At 40.8% G+C, this 22,282-nt stretch overlaps 1 protein-coding gene across 2 annotated transcripts in view; it reads left to right on the top strand.

Annotated features, from left to right (window-relative positions):
• Window positions 1-22,282, top strand: part of Cacna2d3 (calcium voltage-gated channel auxiliary subunit alpha2delta 3) — a 940,778-nt gene that overhangs the window by 426,783 nt on the left and 491,713 nt on the right. For both annotated transcript variants that reach the window (XM_070018501.1, XM_070018499.1), the window contains exons 6-8: window positions 10,464-10,595; window positions 16,183-16,243; window positions 16,439-16,589. In XM_070018501.1, coding sequence (XP_069874602.1) covers window positions 10,464-10,595; window positions 16,183-16,243; window positions 16,439-16,589 — 344 coding nt within the window. The remainder of the gene's footprint in view (window positions 1-10,463; window positions 10,596-16,182; window positions 16,244-16,438; window positions 16,590-22,282) is intronic.

The raw sequence follows: 22,282 nt of genomic DNA, 5'->3' as shown, positions 1-22,282 counted from the left end.
TCCTTTCCTCCCTTCCTGTCTCTCTTCCCTTTCTCTGCATTGACATAATCATAAGAGAAACTTTTTATGTAGCTTCCAGATAAGCAACTCTCTGGATTAATGTTTATTCACTCTTCAACAAAACACTGTAGCTTGTATCTAGAGTATGTTGATTACCATAGCTAATATACTTCGTCATGAAGTAAAAACCCATACGCCTATCTGTGGAGACTGAAAAGATATTAAGAAGATGATATTTAATGAATTATTTAAAAATCATCACAGAGGTATACATATATACACACAACCACACACACATTGTCAGCCATTTCCATTCTTTGTGTAGGTTATAAAAATGAGGTACATGGCATCTGGATTTTCCTAGATAAGAAAGACCCAATTTGCCTAGATAAGAAAGACCCAATTTATACTTATAGGCTAATAAATATGCTCCTTTTTTTCTTTGTAATCCAGTTTGAATGATAAATTATATTGTCACTTGGTCATAAATCACTTAATAGAATTAAAAATCTATATCCTTTGACTTTTTATGCTGCATTTGTAGAACAAGAGAAGAGGAACTTCTGTCTGTGCATCTGTCTGTGCCTCTCAGGAATTAGCAGTTAGTATACACTTGGTACAGAAGGATAATAAGTGGAATCATTACGTTTCATTTAATTTGGCTCCGTGGCAGTTGTTCAAGAAGCCAAAGTAAGAATTGGTACAAGCATGTGTAGGGTGAATGAGGTCCAGTGGAAAGACACGGGAGTTTCCTTGTTAACAGTTCTTGGCCCACATTACTGAAGTTGGCATCACTTCTCGCGTGGATCACAGTCTTTGGCAGCAGTTTTCACTTCCTGTGGTGCAGTTCAGGAGGTTTACAGCATGTAGATCCTCACATGAAATTCCACATCAGAAGCAAATACTTATAATGCTGTAACCATGTGAGTCTGGACACCTGGCACTAACTGCATAAAATCACCTCAGCATGAAATTGGCTTCCTTCCCAGGGCTGTGAGGGGCACATCTTTCTTGAGATCTACTCACACAAGGCACTACCTACTTCCTGGAGTATCTTCCTGAATTTGGCCAGGCTTCTTAACTGTTTACATGCTCCTGAAGAGACACAACTAGAAACCTAGAAACCTACATGGTTGCATCCTCTTCTTGCTGCCCAGTGTCAGTGCTTTGCCATTTTCAGAGTAGGAATAGTTGAATGTATACTTGTATTTGTATGTCAAAGAGTTTTGTACACTGTTAATGTCTGGTGTGGACTTACTAAGGAGTTCACTTTGTTGCAGGCATTCCTGGACCACACTCAGGACTTCATATACTTCTGGGCCAAGCTTGTATAGTTAATTCATCTTTTCTGATTCTTAGGCTAGTGCCATTGTGACAATTGTTTAAAGCAATGCACAACACAAAGTCCCATTACACCTGTAAAAGTTTTAAAACAAGCTAAGAAACAAAACACAGACCTTTCCCTGTCCTTGTGTTCCCGATTCCATCCTCTCATAAAAATCCAGATTCAAAGCTGTATGCTTTCTCTGCAATATAAATGTCATTTTGGAGGCAGGAGAATCAGCTCTTGTTCCTTGGGTGTTGAAAAGAAACAGCAAACTTAAACGTGGCCCTAGCACCTTTTGTATATGTCCGTTACCCATTTATATCCCTGTCTGTGATGGCTAGGCCCTCATAGGCTTGGGCTGCTGTGTGGTTCCACTGCTCTGTTCCCTCCCACAATTCTCTACTTCCCAGACCAATGCCAGCCGCCTCTGTCCAATCTGCAGCTCTGTGTCTTCACACCAGCAACATTCCTGACAGCTCCTTAATTGCTACATGCAATTGTACAATTCCATGGCAATTATATTTCAGACACTGTCAGGGTACCTGCTAGCCTGAGGGCTATGTTTATATTAAATATCAATAAAAAGCTGATAGCATCAGTCTTTGTGGCAAACTCACAAAATCATATTTTACTGGGAGCCAGGCTTGTCTGGTAGATGAAAGGAAGGAAGGCTTGAATTTTGTTTCATCTTCTAAAAGGTTGAAGGAAATGAGAGGAGACTTTCTGAGTGAATATCAGGAATGAGTTTTTACTAAATGATAACTACTAAGTGTGTCAACTGGGTGTTGTCCTCAGTTGTGTAAAAGTTTTCAGAATATCAGCTCTCTGACAATTGTTTCTTTTGTGTTTCCTCCCAAGAAATGGGCAAGACTTTAAATATTATTTTAAAAAGTGCTTGTTGATTGAAAGGCTTTTCACTACAGAGACAGGATAAGACAGAGGCCAAGTGCTAAGTGGGCCAAGGCCCCACCTAATCATATACCCCAGACCCAAAATGCCCTTTTCTCCCTAAGGGAGAAACAAAAATCTATGTTCTTCATGACCTTGGTCCCTCAGCCTGCAGAAGTGTAATGCTCTTCCCAGAAGCTGTGACTTGATAGGGGACAAGGATGTACAGTGACAGCAATTGAGCGTGGCAGGACCCATCTAGATAACATGCATGTGGGTTTTCAGCAACCAGAGTAGGTGGTCAAGGATATCTTGCTCTTATTCCCAGTCTGTCATGTTGCTTGTGATTATCTTCTACTAATCTGAGCCACCTGAAGGAGTGGCTAAGGTAGTCTTCCATTCCTAGGATGATCACAATAGAAAAGTCTGTGTGGATCTGAAAATTACAGCATTTCAACTGTTTAGAGGCAAAGTGAACCCTCTCGTAGACAGTGGAATTTCCAATTCTCATATGACCTAAGAAGCATTCCAGCATCCTGGATGGCATTTTCTCCATGGTTATAGCCACTCTAGAGAGTACTGTTGGCAGTAGTGTGGCAAGCTTCCTACTGCTGACCACTCCTTGTTTCCATCCAGGATACAGCAGCAGAGGGCTTTAATTCCTGGCACAAACTGTCTTCAAAGTTAAAACCTGGACCAAATTCATCCTTTCTGAATGCCACTGGGTCCTTTCATTCTGCCATCCTCATATAGGTATTGTCATGGTCCTGGAATGACTTCAAGAGCCTTTGAATACTCCCCCTTCTACCTACCTGCCTGTGCTTTGTTACAAATGTCTAGGTGAGTATACCCCACATGCTCCTTCAGTGGTCTCTGCTACTCTGAAGATGAATGCAGAATGCAAACCAGTATCTACCAGGCCCTACTTGGGTCCCTGTGTGGTACCCTTGCTAGATCCTTTCACCACTCCAAACTACCTTTTATCTCTAAAATTCCAGGTGTTTGAACTTGCTTACCTCTGAGAGGACTGACTATTCTTCATCCCACACCTTCTCAATGCCTATTCACTCTGTAAATTTTGGAGCGAACTTTGGTAATGTCTGCATTGAGTGATGGGATGTACTGGGGCAATAGGCTTTGAGGCTATGCAAAGGAGACAAAAATAGTAATTTCCTTGTAAGGGTCATGCATCTTGTGTGGCACATTGTAAGTGCTAGTGTGTGTTGCTGCTCACTTTCCCAACCTTATCATCAGAATTCCATCATATAATTTTCTTCTTAATATCTCTAACAAAGACTTGTGAATAGCTTACTTCAGGATAGTTAAGAAGAAGGAATATAAGTTTCTCCACAAAGATTAAAATATGTTAAGGGAGGAAAAAGAAGGCTAATCATTGAAATGAAAGCTCACTAGAGAATTGTCCCTGATGCCTAGCACATTGAGGGTGGGAAAATCTAGACCATTATCAGGAATTTGCCAAGCCAGAGTGGTTCATCATCAAGCTACAAATCTTCCCAGGACTGCCAAAATAGGCTTAGCTTTGTGAAAAGCAACCTGCATTTAATATCTAGTATAACATGAACTTTAGAGAGGGTAAGGTTTGGCAAATAAGCCTATTTTGTAATTCAGCATGCATGAAGTAGTATTTCCAGGAGATGTACTTGATATGCTTGATATCTAATACCAGAATAATTCATTATTTTATCCGTGTTGTTTTAAGAATGAATGGGAGAGATATCATTCATTTGCTGAAATGAACCTTTTCAGTCATTCTCCTGACATTAATCTAGTATGTGGTGCTGAAGAGAATGTGTATATGGGTTTAGTTTCCTGGCTTCTTGTGTTTAGTGAATTACCTTTCTCAGTGCCATACCGCAAAAAAAAAAAAAAAAAAAAAAAAAAAAGTCTGCTAAATCTGAATTCAAGCCCTTCCCTTCAGTCAATTCTTTTGGAAATAGTGATTGGTCTGATACTTTATCTTACATTATTTTTGGTGGTGGTAGCACCTAAACTTCCTAGCTGGGATGGCTGATGTAGGCCACTTTACTCAACTACTGGTTGAAAAGAGGTCTTGTGAATTTTTTGCCTGGGATAGTCTCAATCTGAGATCCTTCTGACCTCAGCCTCCCGAGTAGCTAGGATTAAAAGTAGAATTATAGGTGTGAGCCAAAGTATTGTTTATATTAGCTTATAATTGTTCATGATTACTTGGATTCCATGGAACTGAATATTCATCAGATGTCTCTGAGGTCTGCAGTGTAAACTCAAATACTAAGATAGATGCTTGTCCTGGGGAAGAGAGAAGAGCGTTGTTCAGCATAGATTTCAGAAAGGGAATTACATTTTGGAATCATATAAAGACATGATAGACCTTACCATGAGTGGAACCAGGTCTTGTCTATTAGAAAATATATACTGGTAGAATACCATGGACCTTGCTAAATCCTTTCCAGGGTCTGCCCACCTCTTAAGCCTCTGCCGCCCAGCCGGGCACCAGCCATACTCAGGGTTTTTAAATTTCTTGCTTCCTCTTCTACAAAGCTTATGCTGTCCTCAGTGTTCGGACCCCTTCTCAGCAGTCTCCCTGCTGGGAGGTCCTCCGACCACACACAATGGCAGTAACTCTCCTTCATCTTCCCACACAAAATAGGTTTCAGATCAATCTCATTTCATAACACATATCTATTTGAAAGTCTCATTTATTTGTCCATCATTACTCTCTTCAGAATGAAATATCTGGCTCACTGGTGAATGCTTGGCATAGTAGGTGTTCAATAAATGTTTGTTGAATGGAGAAATGAATGAGAGTTAGTAGTGTTTTGCCCTGATAACCTGGGGCTGGAAGGAAGAGACTTTGAAAAAGTTTTGTCTAGATAGTCTAAGGACAGCTGAAGGATTGTGGATGGGATCTTGGGACTCACCTCAGCAATGGGACTAGTGATGGACTAAGTAATATGTAGAGATCTCCTACTGCAGAGCCCTGTATGTGCCTGGTCTTAGCAGCCTTTAAGGAAGGGATACTCTCATTGTTCCTATTGGGGAAGACACTAGAGCTTAGGGAAGTTAAGTCATAAGCCAAGGCCAGTAGTGAACAAGTGCAAATGTGAGGACTTAAGCCTAGGGCTCCATAGCCCAAGTTCTAGAAGGTGCTGCCCAGCAATATTCAACACAGAGAACAGGATTAATGTTGACATCTCTTCTTGGGATCTTATTTATGTACTTTCTAACAAAGTAAAGGACAGCCATTAGTGATGATACATTTTATATATGCCAATTACTAAGCTAAGTGCTTTATGCAAATTCATTTGCTTGGGCTCAAGAAGGCTGACCATGTCAGGAGGGACTCAGGAGTGTGGAACTCATGACTCATTCAAATATGCAGAACAAAAATGAGAAAATGTGCAGGAATGTATAGCATTGTTGAGCAGAGAATATTCGCTATCCATGATACAGGGGACTCGTGTAACAGATACAGTATTGGGGAAAAGCTGAGGAGATGGTTATTTACATATGAATATATGAATGGAAGTACAAAAGCTGTTTGGTATTGGGATATATGATGAGTAAGGATGAGTAAGATGTTTTACAGATACAAACTGAATTTACTACAGATGTGATATGCGATGCTCATTCTCTCAGAATCTGCTAGTGGTCTGTTGTGATAAAAGCTGAATATCTAAATTCTTGACTGCTACCCAGGATGCATCTGTGTCTCAAAGGAGAAAGAAGCAGAACTGATGCTAATACTGAACTTCACATTGGCTAATATGCACATTCTGTGCATGTAGGTTGGATAGGAACAGTGGGAAAAATGACCAGGCCATCCTGGAACTCACTTTACTGAGCAAATAATGCCAGTCTCAATGTATACACTAGGTATTAAAGAAAAAGGATTTTAGTGCATTACAAGTAGAACCTGTTGATAAGGATCCTGAAAATATAGGCACTAATGAGCATCTGAATTGTTCCCATAAAGAAGAAAAGGGTAAGAACATATAAACCTGATTCATTAGAGAAAAGTTGTGGAGTTGGAGGTGTGTTTCAGTTGGTAGAGCACCAGCCAAAGAGAAAGAGAGTCAGATACTGAGTTTAAGTTCCCATCTCCAACTTAAAAATAAAAAAATAGAAAGAAAAGGAAAAGCTCTGCACTTACTAAACTCAGATTTAAAAATTATATATAAAAAGTATGAAATGAGTGTATTGTGTAGAATAACTCAGAAAAGAAAGTATACTCTGCTAAATAGTAGTCTCCAAAAATATGTCCAAGCCCTAACCTCTATTACTTACAAATATGACTTTATTTGGAAATAAGTATTGGAATTTAGAGTGGAACTGAAATACCGTGACTGGTGGTCTCGTGAAAGCAAAAGGGAAGATATGACACAGACACATGGAGGAATGGCTAGGTGGAGGCAGAGACTACAGTACTGAGTCTGCAAGCTGAGGAGTGCGGGAGAGGTCCAGGAGCAAGACACATGGCAGATTTCTGCTGATCCTCCAGAAGGCATCAGCCCTGTCCACATCTTGAATTTGGATTTCTGGCCATCCAGGTAGAAGATGCTCTAATAAAGCAAGGTGGAGCTTTTAAACAAATTAGGAAACAAAAATAAACAAGAAAAGGCTAAGCTTGCTATTTAGGATGCTGCTGACACTTTTACAAGTGAACCTAATCTTACCTAACCCAGTTAGAAATCAGACTGATGCACGGGTCTAGTGACATTTGCCTGGCAGAGGAGCTGGTATCTTGGTGAGTGGGAAGATAGGCTGACCTTTGGGTGACTTGGCTACTTCCCTCTGTCAGTTATAGTGATAAAATAATTTTAGCAGGTTTTTTTTTACCTGAATACGTCATTCATTTCTATTCATTTCTGACTTTTCAATCACAGTAACAATCGGCATCCATTCAAGATTTTCCCCTTCTATTGAAATTGGTTGTGAAGCAAGTTTGTGAAATCAATACACTATGATGATCTTACAAGCCTAGGGGTGATGGTATTTGAGATATCTGATCAACTGGGTGTTTGTAACACTGCCCCACTTTAAGTAGATCATTTTATACAGTGGTTCTACTGTCCCTCATTCACCTTGCTCTGGGAAAAGCGAAGCTCCCTTTTCTTGAAGGGGCACAGTTTCAAAGCAAGATTTAGTGTTCAGGTCAAGTGAGTGTTTCTAAAGGTTGTCAGAGTTCTTTAGGTGTCAGAAGATCAGCTGGAGGAGTGGCAGCTCTTTCTTCCCCAAAGGGAACTAAAACTATACAATGAGACCAATCCTAGTTATCACACTCACAAAGAGTGTGTCTCTGAAAATTGTTGGACTCTTTTAACGTAAGACAATGAATTAATAAAATTGGACTTTTGCTTCCAATTGTGTCAGGTTTTAGCTGATACTGACATAATTAAGGCCATCAGTGGAAACAAACACCATGGATTTTAGGGAGTCATCATATTTCCATCTTTGTGGCTAATTTAAGTGGCATTCGAAACCAGGAGTGAGTCACAGCAGTGATTATCAAGCTTGGACAGGGATGATGAAAGCTCTTATTTTCCAGAATTGTGAGGATAAAGCCTTCCTCAAAATTATTCTGTGGTACAAGGTTGCATTGGCCATTTTCATTTTCCCAAGATGTAACATGGGTGATTACAGTTAACAGGAGTTAGAGTTTATCCTTGAGATGAAAGTCAGAATCCCAGTTGCCTAAGTTATCAGAAAGACTAAGACAGGAATGAGGTAAGACAAGTCAGATAAGACCCAGGCCCACCAGCTGGGTCGCATACTATTTGTGCTCATCAGACAGCATCACGAGGGCTGCCAGGTGTGGAAAGGCAGGCAGATGAGGAGGGGAAAAGAGGGGTAGAAAAGGGGCCAACACATCTCAAGTCTCTCTTGTCAGTAGTTTTATAAGCCTTTCTGTTTGTTATTTTTATGAGTATTTTCTCATTGGTTTGCTCAGACATTGCAGGACAGAAGTGAATAAATCTGTTCTCATCCATCCTGCCTATATTGTATGGAGGGTACCAGGAATAAACAGGCCACTGTGGAATTGATTACTGTGACTCAGAGTCCCCTTTGTCTTTGTGAATTGCTTAATTTTCCCAACAGTCCTCTAGGGGAGTATTACTATCTCCACTTTACATATAGGAAAACCACATGACAGAGGCTTTGCTGCTTCGTATCTGGGTACTCATAGGAAAGCATGTCACCTTCTGTGCTACAGGTCCACCTCTATCCAATCAATGCTGGGTCACAGACAGCTGAGGGGCTAGTGTGGATAACAAGAGAAAGGTAAACATAGTGCCTCTTGTAGGAAGGAACCAATGAATGACCCCCTCCTCATTTTCCTGTTGATTAACATGCTTATCGTGTTGTAATTCTCACCCTCCTAGTACCAGATGTGACAATTCTCTCTCCTCTTTTTTTTTTTTAATTTTATTATTTTTTTTGTTCGGTTGTGGGGCTTGAACTCTGGGCCTGGGTGCTGTCCCTGCGCTCTTCAGCTCAAGGCGAGTGCTCTACCGCTTGAGTCATAGCGCCACTTCCGGTTTTCTAGTGGTTTATTGGAGATAAGAGTCTCATGGACTTTCCTGCCCAGGCTGGCTTTGAACCGTGATCCTCAGATCTCAGCCTCCTTGAGTAGTTAGCATTACAGGCGTGAGCCACCGAAGCCCAGCTTCTCTCTCCTCTTGAACAGCAGGTTGCTAAATGTGTTATCATTTTGAAACAGGGTCTTCAGAGGTTTTAAAAAAATCAGTAAAGATCTTCTCCCAGTCCGTAGGGTTTCTATTGATCTTGCTAGCTATGTCCTGCAATCCCATTTGTCCAACCTTTCTTTGATTTGTTGTGTTTCTGGATCTCTATTCAGAAAATTTCAGCCTGTGCCAAGGAGACCTAGGGTTTCTCCTATTCCATCCTGTAATGTTTTCAGAGTGTCTGCTTTGACTCCGAGGTCTTTGATCCATTTGGAGTTGATTCTGGTGCAGGGTGATATATAAGGATCTAGCTTTAGTTTTCTACAAGTAGTTAACCAATTTTGCCAGCACCATTTACTGAAGAGGCTGTCTTTCTTCCATTCTATTTTTTTTTTAAGCTCCCTTATGGAAGATTAGATGGCTATAGGTCTGTAGGTTCATTTCTGGGTTTTCAATTCTATTCCATTGGTCCTGTGGACCCATTACAACAATGAGATGTACGAGTTGTATGTCGAAACGAACTTTACAACTTTGGTGGGGGGGGGGGGAGAGGAGGGTGGGGAGTGGGGAGGATTGGGTGGGGGGGCAGGGGGGAGGATGGGAAGGGATGGGAAGGGGAAACAAAGGAGGAGGCTACAATGCTTGATAAGAAGTATACTCATTATCTTGCCTATGTAATTGTAACCCCTCTGTACAGTATTTTCACAATTAAAAAAACATGTATTAAAAAAAATCAGTAGAAGGTGGACTGGCTGGGAGCATCCTGTGGTCTACCTTATTTTAGTCAGCATGTGGGAAATACTTCACTTTCTTTTTCTTTACCTTCATATTTACTGTATGAACAAAAAAACAGAGTTTTGGGTCTACTAATGGTGAGGAAAAGTGGTTTGTTATTGAGATCATAGGGCTTAAGAATCAGTTAAGATCTGGTTTCTGGATAATTTCATTATATCCACCCATCCATCCATCCATATATCACATATCCATCTCTTCATCTAACCATATTCTGGTCCAAAGGTCTTTGCCCTTATTGAGTCCCATTCTGCTAAAAACAAGCAGAGAGATTTTGTGAAGTAATTCCTATTTGCTTACTCATTTTTATAATAAAAGTCTAAGTCAGGGGTATAGGGAATTGGAGCAGGGCTATGTTGGCTGAAGAGATTACAGTGAGAGAAGACACATTTTTCCTGTTTTTAAGGCTGAGTTCTGGCTTAGTACAGGGGAAAGTAGGAAAATAACACTAGAAAGTCTCTTTGCTCTTTCAATAACCATAGTTTATATCATATATATATATGTATGTATATATATATATATATATATAATCAGAAGTCACTATTTTGGGGGTAGGTGGTTGAAGTAAAGAGCTATTAATAGAGACTCTTGGATGGGTCAGGTGGCTCAGAGAGCTTGGAACAGGAGGGGAAGCTTCGGGGCCTGGAATCCACAGGTCTTTAGCACTCCAGGACCTTTACCTTTCTTCAAAGCTATATGCGCAGTCAGCCATTTTATAGCTAGAAGATGTGTGGTTTTCCTCATGGTTTTTCTTCTGTTCTTTATTTCAGATCCTGCAATCGTCAATGGGGTTTATTGGTCTGAATCCCTAAACAAAGTTTTTGTAGATAACTTCGATCGGGACCCATCACTCATATGGCAGTACTTTGGAAGTGCAAAGGGATTTTTTAGGCAATACCCCGGTGAGTACCCATGCACAGACAATTGCAACTCTCATCCCTCCTGCCTGCATAGAATGGAGAGTCCCTAGAATGTTCCAGATTCATGATCCTGTAATATTTTCCTTAGGACGCAGGGTTACAGTTTTTCTACTTTCTCTGAGAAAAAGATGAAACAAGAAGTTCTGTTGTCAGGGTGCATAGCAAGAATAGTAAAATGGTACTGTTCACATACATGTGTGCACGTAAACACACACACACAGCATTGATCAGAGAATTGTTCTCTGAACCTACGAATGGTGTTAGTATCTTTTTCTTTTCTTTTCTTTTTTTTGGTCATGGGGCTTGAATTCTGGGCCTGAACTCTGTCCCAGTTCTTCAGCTCAAGGCTAGCTCTCTGCCACTTGAGCCACTACACCACTTCCAGTTTTCAGATTAGTTTATTGGAGAGAAGAGTCTCACAGACTTTCCTGCCCGGGCTGGCTTTGAACCTTGATCCTCAGATCTCAGCCTCCTGAGTAGCTAGGATTACAGGCATAATCTACCCGTGCCTGGCTTGTTAGTATCTTTTTCAATAGAGTAGTTCATAGAGCTGCCACAAAAAGTGATGAACTTATTGTGGAACATTTCATATTTAATCCTCCTGGGCAAAAATTAAGTTTTGTTCCTATTATTACCAGAGTTGTTAAAAATTATTGCTGGGGGAAAGAGTAGGCCATATATGGACATAGTTGAATTCTGACTATATTCAGGGTAGAAAATGTAAAGATAGGAACTGAGAACTTAGAACTGCCTCACCTTGGAAGTGGAGGTCAAAATGCCCAACACCACGGCAGATGGCAGTAGCCCCTCAGTAGGGTCCCCTTCTCCCCAATAGTGCCCTAAGGAGATACATTTCTCATCACTTGTCCATCAAGTCTGTGGAACAGGTGTTCCTTCTGGGGCCTTCCCAGGCCTGTGCTTTGCAATAGGATTTTAATTCTGGCTTGGTTTGAATTTTAATTAAAAAGGAAAGTTTTAATTTTGCTTACAAGTTGTGAAAACAGGGCTCGGGGCTGCAATTGTGCCAACATCACAGCTGTAGAAATTAACAAGCTCAACCTATAAGAAGGAAAAAAAAACATGCTGCATAATCTTGGAGCAATTAAGTGGAGTCTTTTATGTTTTCATTAAGTAAGACGAGGCACCTGATGTCTTCCCACTTCGAAACACAGAAACAATCAGCCTTTCCCTTGAGGAGCTGTGTGCCCTGTACTTGGCATCTGTGCCCTGAGATGTGCCTGGGGTATCGTCATTGCCAAATTATTCAGTATTTCCTAAGGGCTGTATTCAGCAGGGCATCCAAGCTTCCTCCTGGAGCATTTAAGCAATAAGCATTTTATTAAAAAAATCATTATAATCAACAGTGGACTATGAAAGTTCCAACATCACTGAATTGCAGTCTGCCTTGATACACTCAACAGAGAGAATATTAAGGCAGATGTTGCTAACATTGGAGCATGGAAAGAAGTCTGGCTAGCCTAGCAAACCACTGGTTATCTAGCCTAGTGTGGGCAGAGCAGATAAGTAGAAACCACAAATCACCTGTTGTCTCAACCAATAAGAAGTCCTTTTGCTTCCGTCACAAGGTCACTGGAAAACAAAGGGAGGCTTTATAAAGGGTTTATGTTATGGGGAGATTTATTTATTTATGTACAATGTTTTTTATCAGTCATAGCAGTTGGGTCAAAATGCTTGCAGTTCTTTTTTTTTTTTTTTTTTTTTTGTCAGTCGTGGGGCTTGAACTCTGGGCCTGGGCACTGTCCCTCAGCTCTTCAGCTCAAGGCGAGCGCTCTACCACTTGAGCTACAGCGCCACTTCCGGTTTTCTGGTGGTTTATTGGAGATAGGAGTCTCACAGTCTCTCTTGCCCGGGCTGGCTTTGAACGGCAATCCTCAGATCTCAGCCTCCTGAGTAGCTAGGATTACAGGCATGAGCCACCAGCGCCCGACGCTTGCAGTTCTTTCATGATATTTTGGTTGGATTTTGACTTTGTAAAATGTCTGTTACTTTGCTGTACTTGGAAAGACATGGAGCACTGTCTTCCACAGTTATTGTCCTGGTGTCAGGTGGCCACTCTACTTGGTTCTAAACATAGAGCACACCTCTTGCCTCTTGGCCATAAAATGATTAGAAGAGTGATCCTGAACATTTTTGCTGGGATATTTTTTGAATCAAGATGCTTCTTTCTAGTTATAAAGTAGTATAACAGTATGAGTGTCAGGTGTGCCTGACCCTAGCAAAATGGATCTCTCTTGTCCCTCTTATGTGAGTATGTACTAAGTTCTGGCTTGGTTCCAATACCATGTAAGGGCCTATGAATGGAATAATGATGTCCAAGTCCTGTTCTTCATAAGCTTCTTGTGGGAAACATGTGTATCAGAGTTTGAGGTTACAAGTAACAGGAACCTACTTACATCTAGCTCCATCAAGAAACATATTATTGGCTCCTATAACTTAAAATCTTATGTGCTTTTTACATCACTGTTAAATTTCAGTACTCATTAAGACCTTTTGGATTTGGATATTTTCTGTCCATGATCCTGACCTTGTTTAACTGGCAAGTGATCCCTTCATGATGTTGAAACTTTGACTTCAGGCTTTTGGAATGTCTCATTGTGGCCCCCAGAGGAGGAGAAAGCATGTGCTCCAATGGTTTGGCTTGGCCATCAGGCCAAGTAGGCCATGTACCCACCACTAAAGCCAGGGTCACTGGCTAGTAGGTAAACTCAGCCAGTTGAAACCATTGTGGCCCTGCTTGGAGTAATGCTTCAATGTAAGGGAATTAATGTTACCCCAAAGGGATGAAGACAGAGAGATATATTAGTATGATACAGTGTGTTTTATGCTAAAATTTGGTGAATAAATGGTATGAGGGAATCACTGAGGTGTTCCTGTACTGGTTGTGATTGGGACAAAACAGTTCCTTAATTCCAGGGAGCATTAGCCTAGAAATACACCCATGAGGATGATGCCTACACAGAGCCATACACAGGCCTCAACAAGCTCATCTATGTCACAGTCATGTGGCAATCATTGTGCTGTCCAAAAGAATTTTGTCCAATGGTGGCTATGTTGTATGTGTATCTTGACTTTAATGTCCTTATCAGAGAGATCCACAGTGTACTTAGGCAGGAGGAAAGGCCCTCAGAAGTTCTTCCCATGATGTTGAGACAAGTTTTGCTTTATTTGCTTTAAGACAGTATCCTATAGACCATCTTAAGGAACACAGATGAAATAAATGTCTGTGTCAGGAATGGCATGGTGACAGGAGGAACAGGTCTTAGCAGTAACCTCAGGAAACTCTGAAGATTTTGACCCAAATGTTGAGTTTAGGCAAAATGACACCCAAAGGCATATCTGGCCCTGACTTTGAGTTATAGCATGATGTTTATTGCTACATTCAGTTCTGTGTGTCTGGAACTGCCTCCAGGTACTGCCTTTATCCACACTTAATGCAAACCTCATGTGGCTTTGCTTCACGGTTTTTGCTGTGGCCCATGTGCTTCTCCTCTGGCGCAGACCTTTTCTATACACAGGTATGCCAGCGTTTCTGCTTTTCCTTGAAAACTTCTCATGTTCTACTCAGCCTCGGGTCCTTTGCACACATTATTTTCTCTGCCTTGGATATTCCTTTTCGATTCAGAACTGTGAGAGAAAACACTTCTGTTAAGTGACCAAGCTTGTCGCACCTTATTAACAGCAGTTCTAACAAAGTAATGCACCATCATTCCTCTCTCTACTCAGAGATTCCTTTCTCCCATGAGGGAGCATGCTCACCTTTCATACACTGATTTTAACATCAGGTGTTTCTGTCCTATGGTTTCGCTAATACTTGTGATTTCTTCTCTACTATCTATTTTCTGCTGGATGTGTATGGCTTCTTCCACAGCCGGTCTTCTCAGTCACTGCTGTGTATATGTTGACTAGCACAGTGCTTGCCAGTTTGGTGAAAATTGGTGACAAGCAGACTTGGACTCAGAGCCACACCATTTGATTCACATTTGTGCTCCAATTATTTCCCTTATTAATTTTCCCAGCAGATTAAATTAGTCCAACTTTTACAAAAGCACCAGTTTTCAGCAGTACGTGGGGAAAAATTCTTCTAAGCTCAGATGCAAATAAAGTTAGTTAGTGCCCTTAATTTTCTACTTCCTAGGCCCTATATGGGCCTTAGTGTTGGGGTAGAGAACACACAGAAGCTAGGCTGGGAGTCAAGGAATGATGACAGGGACAGAGTTCAGTGGTAGATAGTGGGCAGTACATATAGGCATGAATATGCCCTATGAACATCCACACCATCAACTCAGGGAACCGCCACTAGCTCTTACCATAGATCAATACATTTAACTAAGGGAAATCACTTCTTCATGGAATTTGAAATCAGAACATTACCTGACTGACCCCATCCTCACTGTGCTTGTCTTCATATGAAGACTTATGACCTTCAACTGGTACTACCTTATATTTCTGCCTTCTAACATCTTTGGCAAAACTCTTTAAAGTAGGCTCATGTGCAGGTGGGAAATGAAGAACAAGGATTGAACACAAGGACTGAAGTACTGCTGTAGGATGTAGTATAATGAAAAGGCTCTCTTAAGCTCTTTTATGTTATTATTCAGTGTGGTCTAGAAATGTGACCATTGTTGACTGGAAAGGAGATGCTCAGTGTCACACATCTTAGGAATTTCCTCCTGTGAACATAACATTTCTGTTTGTCTTTCCTTACCTCCAAAGTTTATATTTCAAATCCTCTACCTTTGTGCAGCACCGATGGCTGAAAACAATTATTGACTATTTCATTTTAAGAAGCAAATGCCACCTTTTAAAATGAACTTTTATCCTTTGCAAATAAGTTGTACATGGAGAATGGCACCCATGGATATATCCTGACCAGTTTGTATATAGCACTAAGGATGATGCATCTGTTTTTTCACCCAAAGAAACTCTTTAGGCCCCAGGCCTGAAATGCAAGCTCATTTTGCAGCACAATTAGGGCCATTTTATTTCATTCCAGTGTAGAAAGGGAGGCCAAATTCTGATTTTAAAAACAGGAACAAAGAGGGAACCCTATGTGTTTTCTGAGTTGGAAACATTTTATCATATGATTCCCCTAGATGTGTTCCTCTCTATGCTTCCCCTGCTTCATGCTATAGGCATTACCTCACCTAGGTCCAGGGATAAGGGGAAGACTCTGCCTAGAGACCTGCGAATGATGCCAGCAACTTCCAACAACTTGCTAGACAATGAGAAATGGCCTTGGCCGTCTGGTTCATTAGCTAATGGCAGGGCCTGGAATTGCATCCTCTCTTGCAGAACAGCATGGTACTAAAGTTGTATCCACATTACAGCAGCTGTGTGGAGGAACTAGATGAAGGCTGTGTTTACTATAGCACTACATCCTTGAAGGTGTCTTTCCAGAGCTGGTCATGGGCATGTGAGGAGCTCCACGGTTGGTCTTTGCATGTGATTTTTCACCCTGTCCATTCCGTCAGCAAAGCAGAGCAGCCTGAAATGTTACAAATAAATATTTGAAGTTTCTGGGTTTCATCTAACCCCATTTCTTTTCTAGGGATTAAATGGGAACCAGATGAGAATGGAGTCATTGCCTTTGACTGCAGGAACCGAAAATGGTAGGCAGCGGTTAGATCTCAGTTATTTATTTGTTGTTGTTATTTTTGTTTACTTGTGGTACACCCAATGGAATATAGGCTCTTGCACATTCCAGGCTAGCATTTTACCACTGAGCTACATCTTTAGTTCCTCTTAGTTATTAAAACTTGAAGATGGGCCAGGATTCATTTTTACTTATTTTTTTCCTGACCTAGGTACATCCAGGCAGCGACATCTCCAAAAGATGTGGTCATTTTAGTTGATGTCAGTGGTAGCATGAAAGGACTCCGTCTGACTATTGCAAAGCAAACAGTCTCCTCTATTTTGGATACTCTGGGGGATGATGACTTCTTTAACATAATTGCGGTGAGTACACCATTTTGTGCTTTCTTTGCACTTTGGGTCATTTCCATTGTTACTGTTATGCATATACAGTGTCTAGAGGTCAGAGGATGCGGCCATGTTTATTCACTGAATCTGGAACAGTGAAGGGGCTTGGTCCAGAGACTGGAAATGAAGCTGGGCATATTTCTTCTCCCCACTCAGATGCAGCCCCTTTCTTCTGGAAAAAAACAGCATCAGTTTTGATGCTCCTGGGAGCTAGTAATTTCAGGACTGTGGTAACTACACCTAGAAAGCTCTTTCTTAAGCTATAGAATCTCTTGTGTGTAATGTGGAAATGACCTTTTTAGCTTGATACAATGGCCATAATCAGGATGATTTATCAGCATGACTGAGAGGTAGAGAGCAGCTGACAGCTCCTTCCCACAATAAGATGGCATTTACTAAATGGCTGCTATGCTATGTGTCTTACTCTTCATATTTTTATCATCTTCCCTCCTCACAGCAACTCCAGGAGGTACAGGCTGGCTTTGGCATATTCTCAAATGGAGATGCCGAGATAAAATGATAATAATTTGTCCAAACTCCCAGGACTAGAAGGGGGAAGATCCAGAGACCAAGTAGAAGCCAAGCAATAACACATGATTTGCAAAGGAGCACTTGTTCAAATTTCCATTCCTAGGTCTTTTTCTTCTCTTTAGTCCTTGGTGAAATTGTCATTATGTCTCTTATGTCCCTCCCACTCTCTTCCCAAAGACTGTGGTCCCAAGAAGCCTGATTCTCTTTCTGGAATACTAAGCTGGGCGCTCATGGGTGGTGGATATTTGTGGTTTGTTGCCACCTGGCTGTTCTGCACATGATATAGGAGCAATAGGCAATAGAGGCACAGATTGGGCTTTGGAGCCAGTATTGCGTTTGGAATCATGCTCTGCTGCATACTGAGTCAAGTCTTGGGGCATCACTTTGGTCTGTACAATTGCCCCTTGTGCTCTGAAGCACTCACATTGCCCTCCAGGTTGCTGCAGAGATTCTGAACTGATGTGCAGGTGTCAGGTTGGTGCACAAGATACACAGGCATGACAGTATTGTTGCTGCAATCTGCATGACTTCCTAAACCATGAGCAGGGCATGTCTTATGGAGCCCTACATTATGACGTATAAGTGACATAAGGTGTCAGAGAGATCACTTGAATGTCCTCACTACAGCTTCTGATGAAACTCAGATAAAAGGACACAACAGGCAACAGGATTTACAGCTTCCTGTTTTATATAGCTCTAAAGAAGAGAGGGAAAAGAGAGGGAGCATTATCTCCCTAGAGTACACAGACCCCATAGGACAGAGCCTGATAAACAGCAGGCGAGCTGAATCATAGCACCTGCCTTTGGTAGAACACCCACTTAGTGAAGCTAGGCTCCTCTGTAGCTTATCTCACCTTTTTTTTTTTTTTCTTTTTTTGGTTGTGGGGCCTGAACTCTTGGCCTGAGCGCTGTCCCTCAGCTCTTCAGCTCAAGGCTAGCGCTCTACCACTTGAGCCAAAGCACCACGTCTGGTGGTTTATTGGAGATAAGAGTCTCATGGACTTTCCTACCCTGGCTGGCTTTGAACTGTGATCCTCAGATCTCAGCCTTCTGAGTAGCTAGTGTTACAGGCGTGAGCCACCAGTGCCCAGCAAACATTAAGTTTTCTAACCAGAAGTTTCTCAACTTACCAGCCACCATCTGACTGTGCAAATGTGTTCTGATCCTAAGGCATTCATAGATAAGAAGCTGCTAATCTAAGACTATCTTCCTTATTAATCTTTAATTACTCATTACAGAAGTATTAGAAATTCACGTGAAAAGAAGAGCTGACTAATTACATCGTGCATCCTTTATCAGTCAGAATTCATTGTTGAGTTAACAAAACCAATCGAATGAAATAATCTATGTAAGTCCATTAAGATATATAAACATTGTCAGCTCAATAATGAAGAGAGGGTGATTAAGATAATTAAAAGTAGACATGTTAGTTATTATGGAGCAGTTCAGTAAAAATAAGTATTTTTCTCTTTCCCAAATTGTCTCCTTGTAGAAAGAAACCCATTGGAGATCTCATTAGCCCCTTACCCTGCATCTGTTAGTTTTCAACATAAGTGATCAGCTTCAAATTATTTACAGAATTATTGTGACAATTTCCAAGAAACTCTGAACTTTTTATTTGAAGCTTTTATTGTAGAATCATGAACTTTGTTCTCCTAATGTGGAAGGGAATAGACCAGATTTATTAGTGAATTTATATTAGAAGGCCAGGATTATAAAGGAACCATTAATTAACAGTAACTTTTCATGATGATTTTACTTTTATAATGTAGGCAACATATGTTAAAATTTTAAACAAGTCAGAGATGTTTTCATTACCTCTCATTTTGGCAGATATTCTTCCTCCTTTTTCTGTAACCATAAGACCCCACAAATTTTATGCAAATTCCAGTCACTGTATACAAAATATTCAGGAACTTAGTTCTATTTTTTATTGCAATTAAATGTATTTGAATAGCAGAGCATCTCACCACACATAGGTGACATCAAATGTTTAGTTAGTCCCTCATTGCATGGTCATTATGTAGATGCAAATCTGCTTTCTACTTGAGAATGCATCAACAAATGGACTTAACACTGAGCAAAATGCACCAAAGGACATGCATATGTTTTTGCAAGGTTGAGTGTGCTTTTTTAATGAATAAACTCTAGAAAGTGAAGTTACTGCACCAAAGGATAGATGCATGTAAATCCTCCTAGAATGTCCAACAAGCAAGGCCCTAAATAATTGTAGCTTTATGCTTCAGTTTTCATTTACACTCCCTTGAACTGTGTCTTCTGACCCTTGGTGTGTCTCACTAGTTTTGCCTTGTTGAACTATCATTTTCCTCTATCACTTCCTGCTATTTCCATCATGCATATTGGCTCTAGTATTACAGTGTGTGTTTTCTGTCTATTTGAAGTGCTCATTCATAGATCCAGATGACCACTAAGAGCAGGTTATTACAAGTGCTAGGGGATGGGATGTTAACATCTCTACCCATAATGCCTTGAAAATTGGTTTAAGTGTGTTGTTCTTGTGCATCTCTTTAGGGGAGAGAATGCCACCACTCCCTTCCTCATTATACTGCCAGCTTCCTCTTGCTTGCTGGGTAGATAGTTCAGGAGATATTCCAAACTTTTAGAATATCATCTTTATTTTCAATATTGGGAGCCACTATGCACTGTAAGTTTTTGTTTGTATAGATCTAATTTGTCATTTTCATTTGATTTTCATTATCATAATAGAGAATAGGAGGGGGATTTAAATAGTTGGAAAAGACTTCCCGTGGCTACTTTTGTCAGTTTTACATGTTTTATTAAGTTCATTGTGACGTGCATCATATATTATACCAAAAGTCTTCTGATCCCGATCTTTCCGGAGAATAAATATAAAAGGATAATATTAAAAATTGGTTTAGTTTTGATGGGCAGGGTATTGCTACATCTATCTAAAATTAATGAGCTAACTGATTGAATTATGGAAGAATAGGTGAAATATGAGAGTGGTTTTATGCAGTCAGAGTTAAAATTTAAGGTCAAACCACTGGTGCATAAAGAGAGATGTCTCTAACAAGAGAAAAGGCATATTTTTCTGATTTTCTTTGAAGTCTAACTCCAAGTCATGCATTAAATGAACAATATTATCATAAAAATGAGGGTGCTAATTTTGTTCAATGCTGAGACTTGGAAAATGATTTTACAGAAGCGTAAGCCATGCATTACATGGACACAATAGTAACGGGGTTGGTATTGTGAAGTCAATTTAAAATGCCTCCCACAGCCCATGTTTGTGCAGTGTGGAACAGAGAAGAGCATCTTCTGCTGGCTCATCTCGGAGCTTCCTGGTGCCCTGGTTTTAATTTGCAGCATTTTCTTTAGAACTGTTTCTCTAGTGCTTTGCCTGCCATGGATTTGCTTTTGAAAGTAATGGATTCCGCATTAAAAGTATGAGGATGGTATTTTCTTTCACTGTTCATTTGTTCTGTACTACTAATTATGTCCAGTCTGGTTTCAAATTACATAAGAAGCTTTTGTAATGCAAAAGATCCCTGGGATTCCTTGTTTTGGTGAAAATATTGTGGCTTCATCTGCTTCCTTACCTAATCCCTACACATTTTCATTCTAAAGGTTATTTAATCAAAAGTACACCAATAAAACCATAAAATATTTAATGGGTCCCAGCAATTTTACATCAGTTTCTTACATTACATGAGCCTGCCAGCATTTTAATAATATGGTCTTTTGTGTGGAACTTTGGATTCTCTAAAATATACCCACTTACTTCCTCTACTTTTTGTTTATTTATCTGTTTTTGAAAGGGATAGAGATTTTCATCTTATTTTTTGAGTCTGTGCCAAACTTTTCTTTTCTGGCTTTGTTCCTAGTTTTTCCCATTAGTGTCTTCTCTACAGTTTGAATTCTTTTTGTTTCTTTGTTCTGCTTGCTTCATTCAACAAATATTATTGAGTGCTCAGTGTTAAGTGCTGGGGCTGCCTTAGTAGAAGGATTGACTGCCCTGAGGGAAAGATACTAAGAGTCAGGTATCACAATGCAATGTGGCCATTGTGGGCTTGGTGGGAGGTGGAGGGAAGAAGGCACAGGGACAGGGCATGCAAGCACCCAGATACCCAGTGATGGTTTCTTGGAAGAAGTGATGTGAAATGGACAGTTGCAGATAAATGACCATTAGTCATATGTAGGAAGATGTCAGGGAAGGAAGGAAGAGAAGGTTAACAATTTATGAGGTAAGTGCTATATACAGGTTGTGTGAACCCTACCCTGCCCCTCAGGAAGAAGTTCATTATTTCTGGAGCCCATAGGATGAGGGTAAGCAGAGAGAGGGAGTGCTTAGTGAATATTCAGTGAGCAAATAAAGGAATGAAGAATTCCGTGGCAGATGCTTCCTGGGCAGGAAATTTGGCATCAGCTGGCTCCACTGTCCTGGTTCTCTGCCTGCCCAAGATCTTGGACCCTGAGAGAGCTCCCATGTGCGCTGGAGTGGACAGGGTGCTATGGCCCCTCGTTTTGGACATTTAAGCATTCTTATGTCTAGCACCATAGCACCTTGTGTCTAACAAAAGTGACTTCTGTGTCCTCCAGAGGAGTCCATGACATGGCCCTCTGTTGCCAAGAGTAGTCACTTGCCATGTCCCACACCGTCACCTTCCTCTCTGCAGTGTGTCATCTACAGATCTTGTTCTGTTCATACAAATCACAATCACACATCCACCTCCTTCCTTTCCTGTGTACTATATGCATACATTTGCAGTGGCCTTACAGGTACCACTCTGTGCTGATGTTGACAAGCTCATTTCTTTCTCATAGTGAATCTATTGACAGAGACAATAAGAACCCAAGTTTCCCCAACACAGAAACTGAAACTCAAGAGAGCTGAGATGCCTTGGCCATGACATCCAGCTAGTCTATGATAGAACCAGTGCTGGAACCCAGTCCTGTCTGTGTCAGTTGCTCTAGATTTACTGTGTCACCCTTGTGTGAATCAGAAGAAACCCACGAGGAGGGAAGAGGGGAGCAGAAAGCTAGTAGTAATTAAGTCTTGGAATTATGTGACAAGTCCTGATGTGATATCACCTTGATGTAGTAAATTCCTTTTCTGTCATCTCAGCATGGCACTAGCCAGCTGGTTTTCACCTTCT

The sequence above is a fragment of the Dipodomys merriami genome, unplaced genomic scaffold (assembly GCF_024711535.1).
Source record: "Dipodomys merriami isolate MVZ:Mamm:240054 unplaced genomic scaffold, mDipMer1.0.p SCAF_13, whole genome shotgun sequence".
NCBI classification, from domain to species: domain Eukaryota; kingdom Metazoa; phylum Chordata; class Mammalia; order Rodentia; family Heteromyidae; genus Dipodomys; species Dipodomys merriami.
This window is presented reverse-complemented; position numbering and strand designations above follow the sequence as displayed.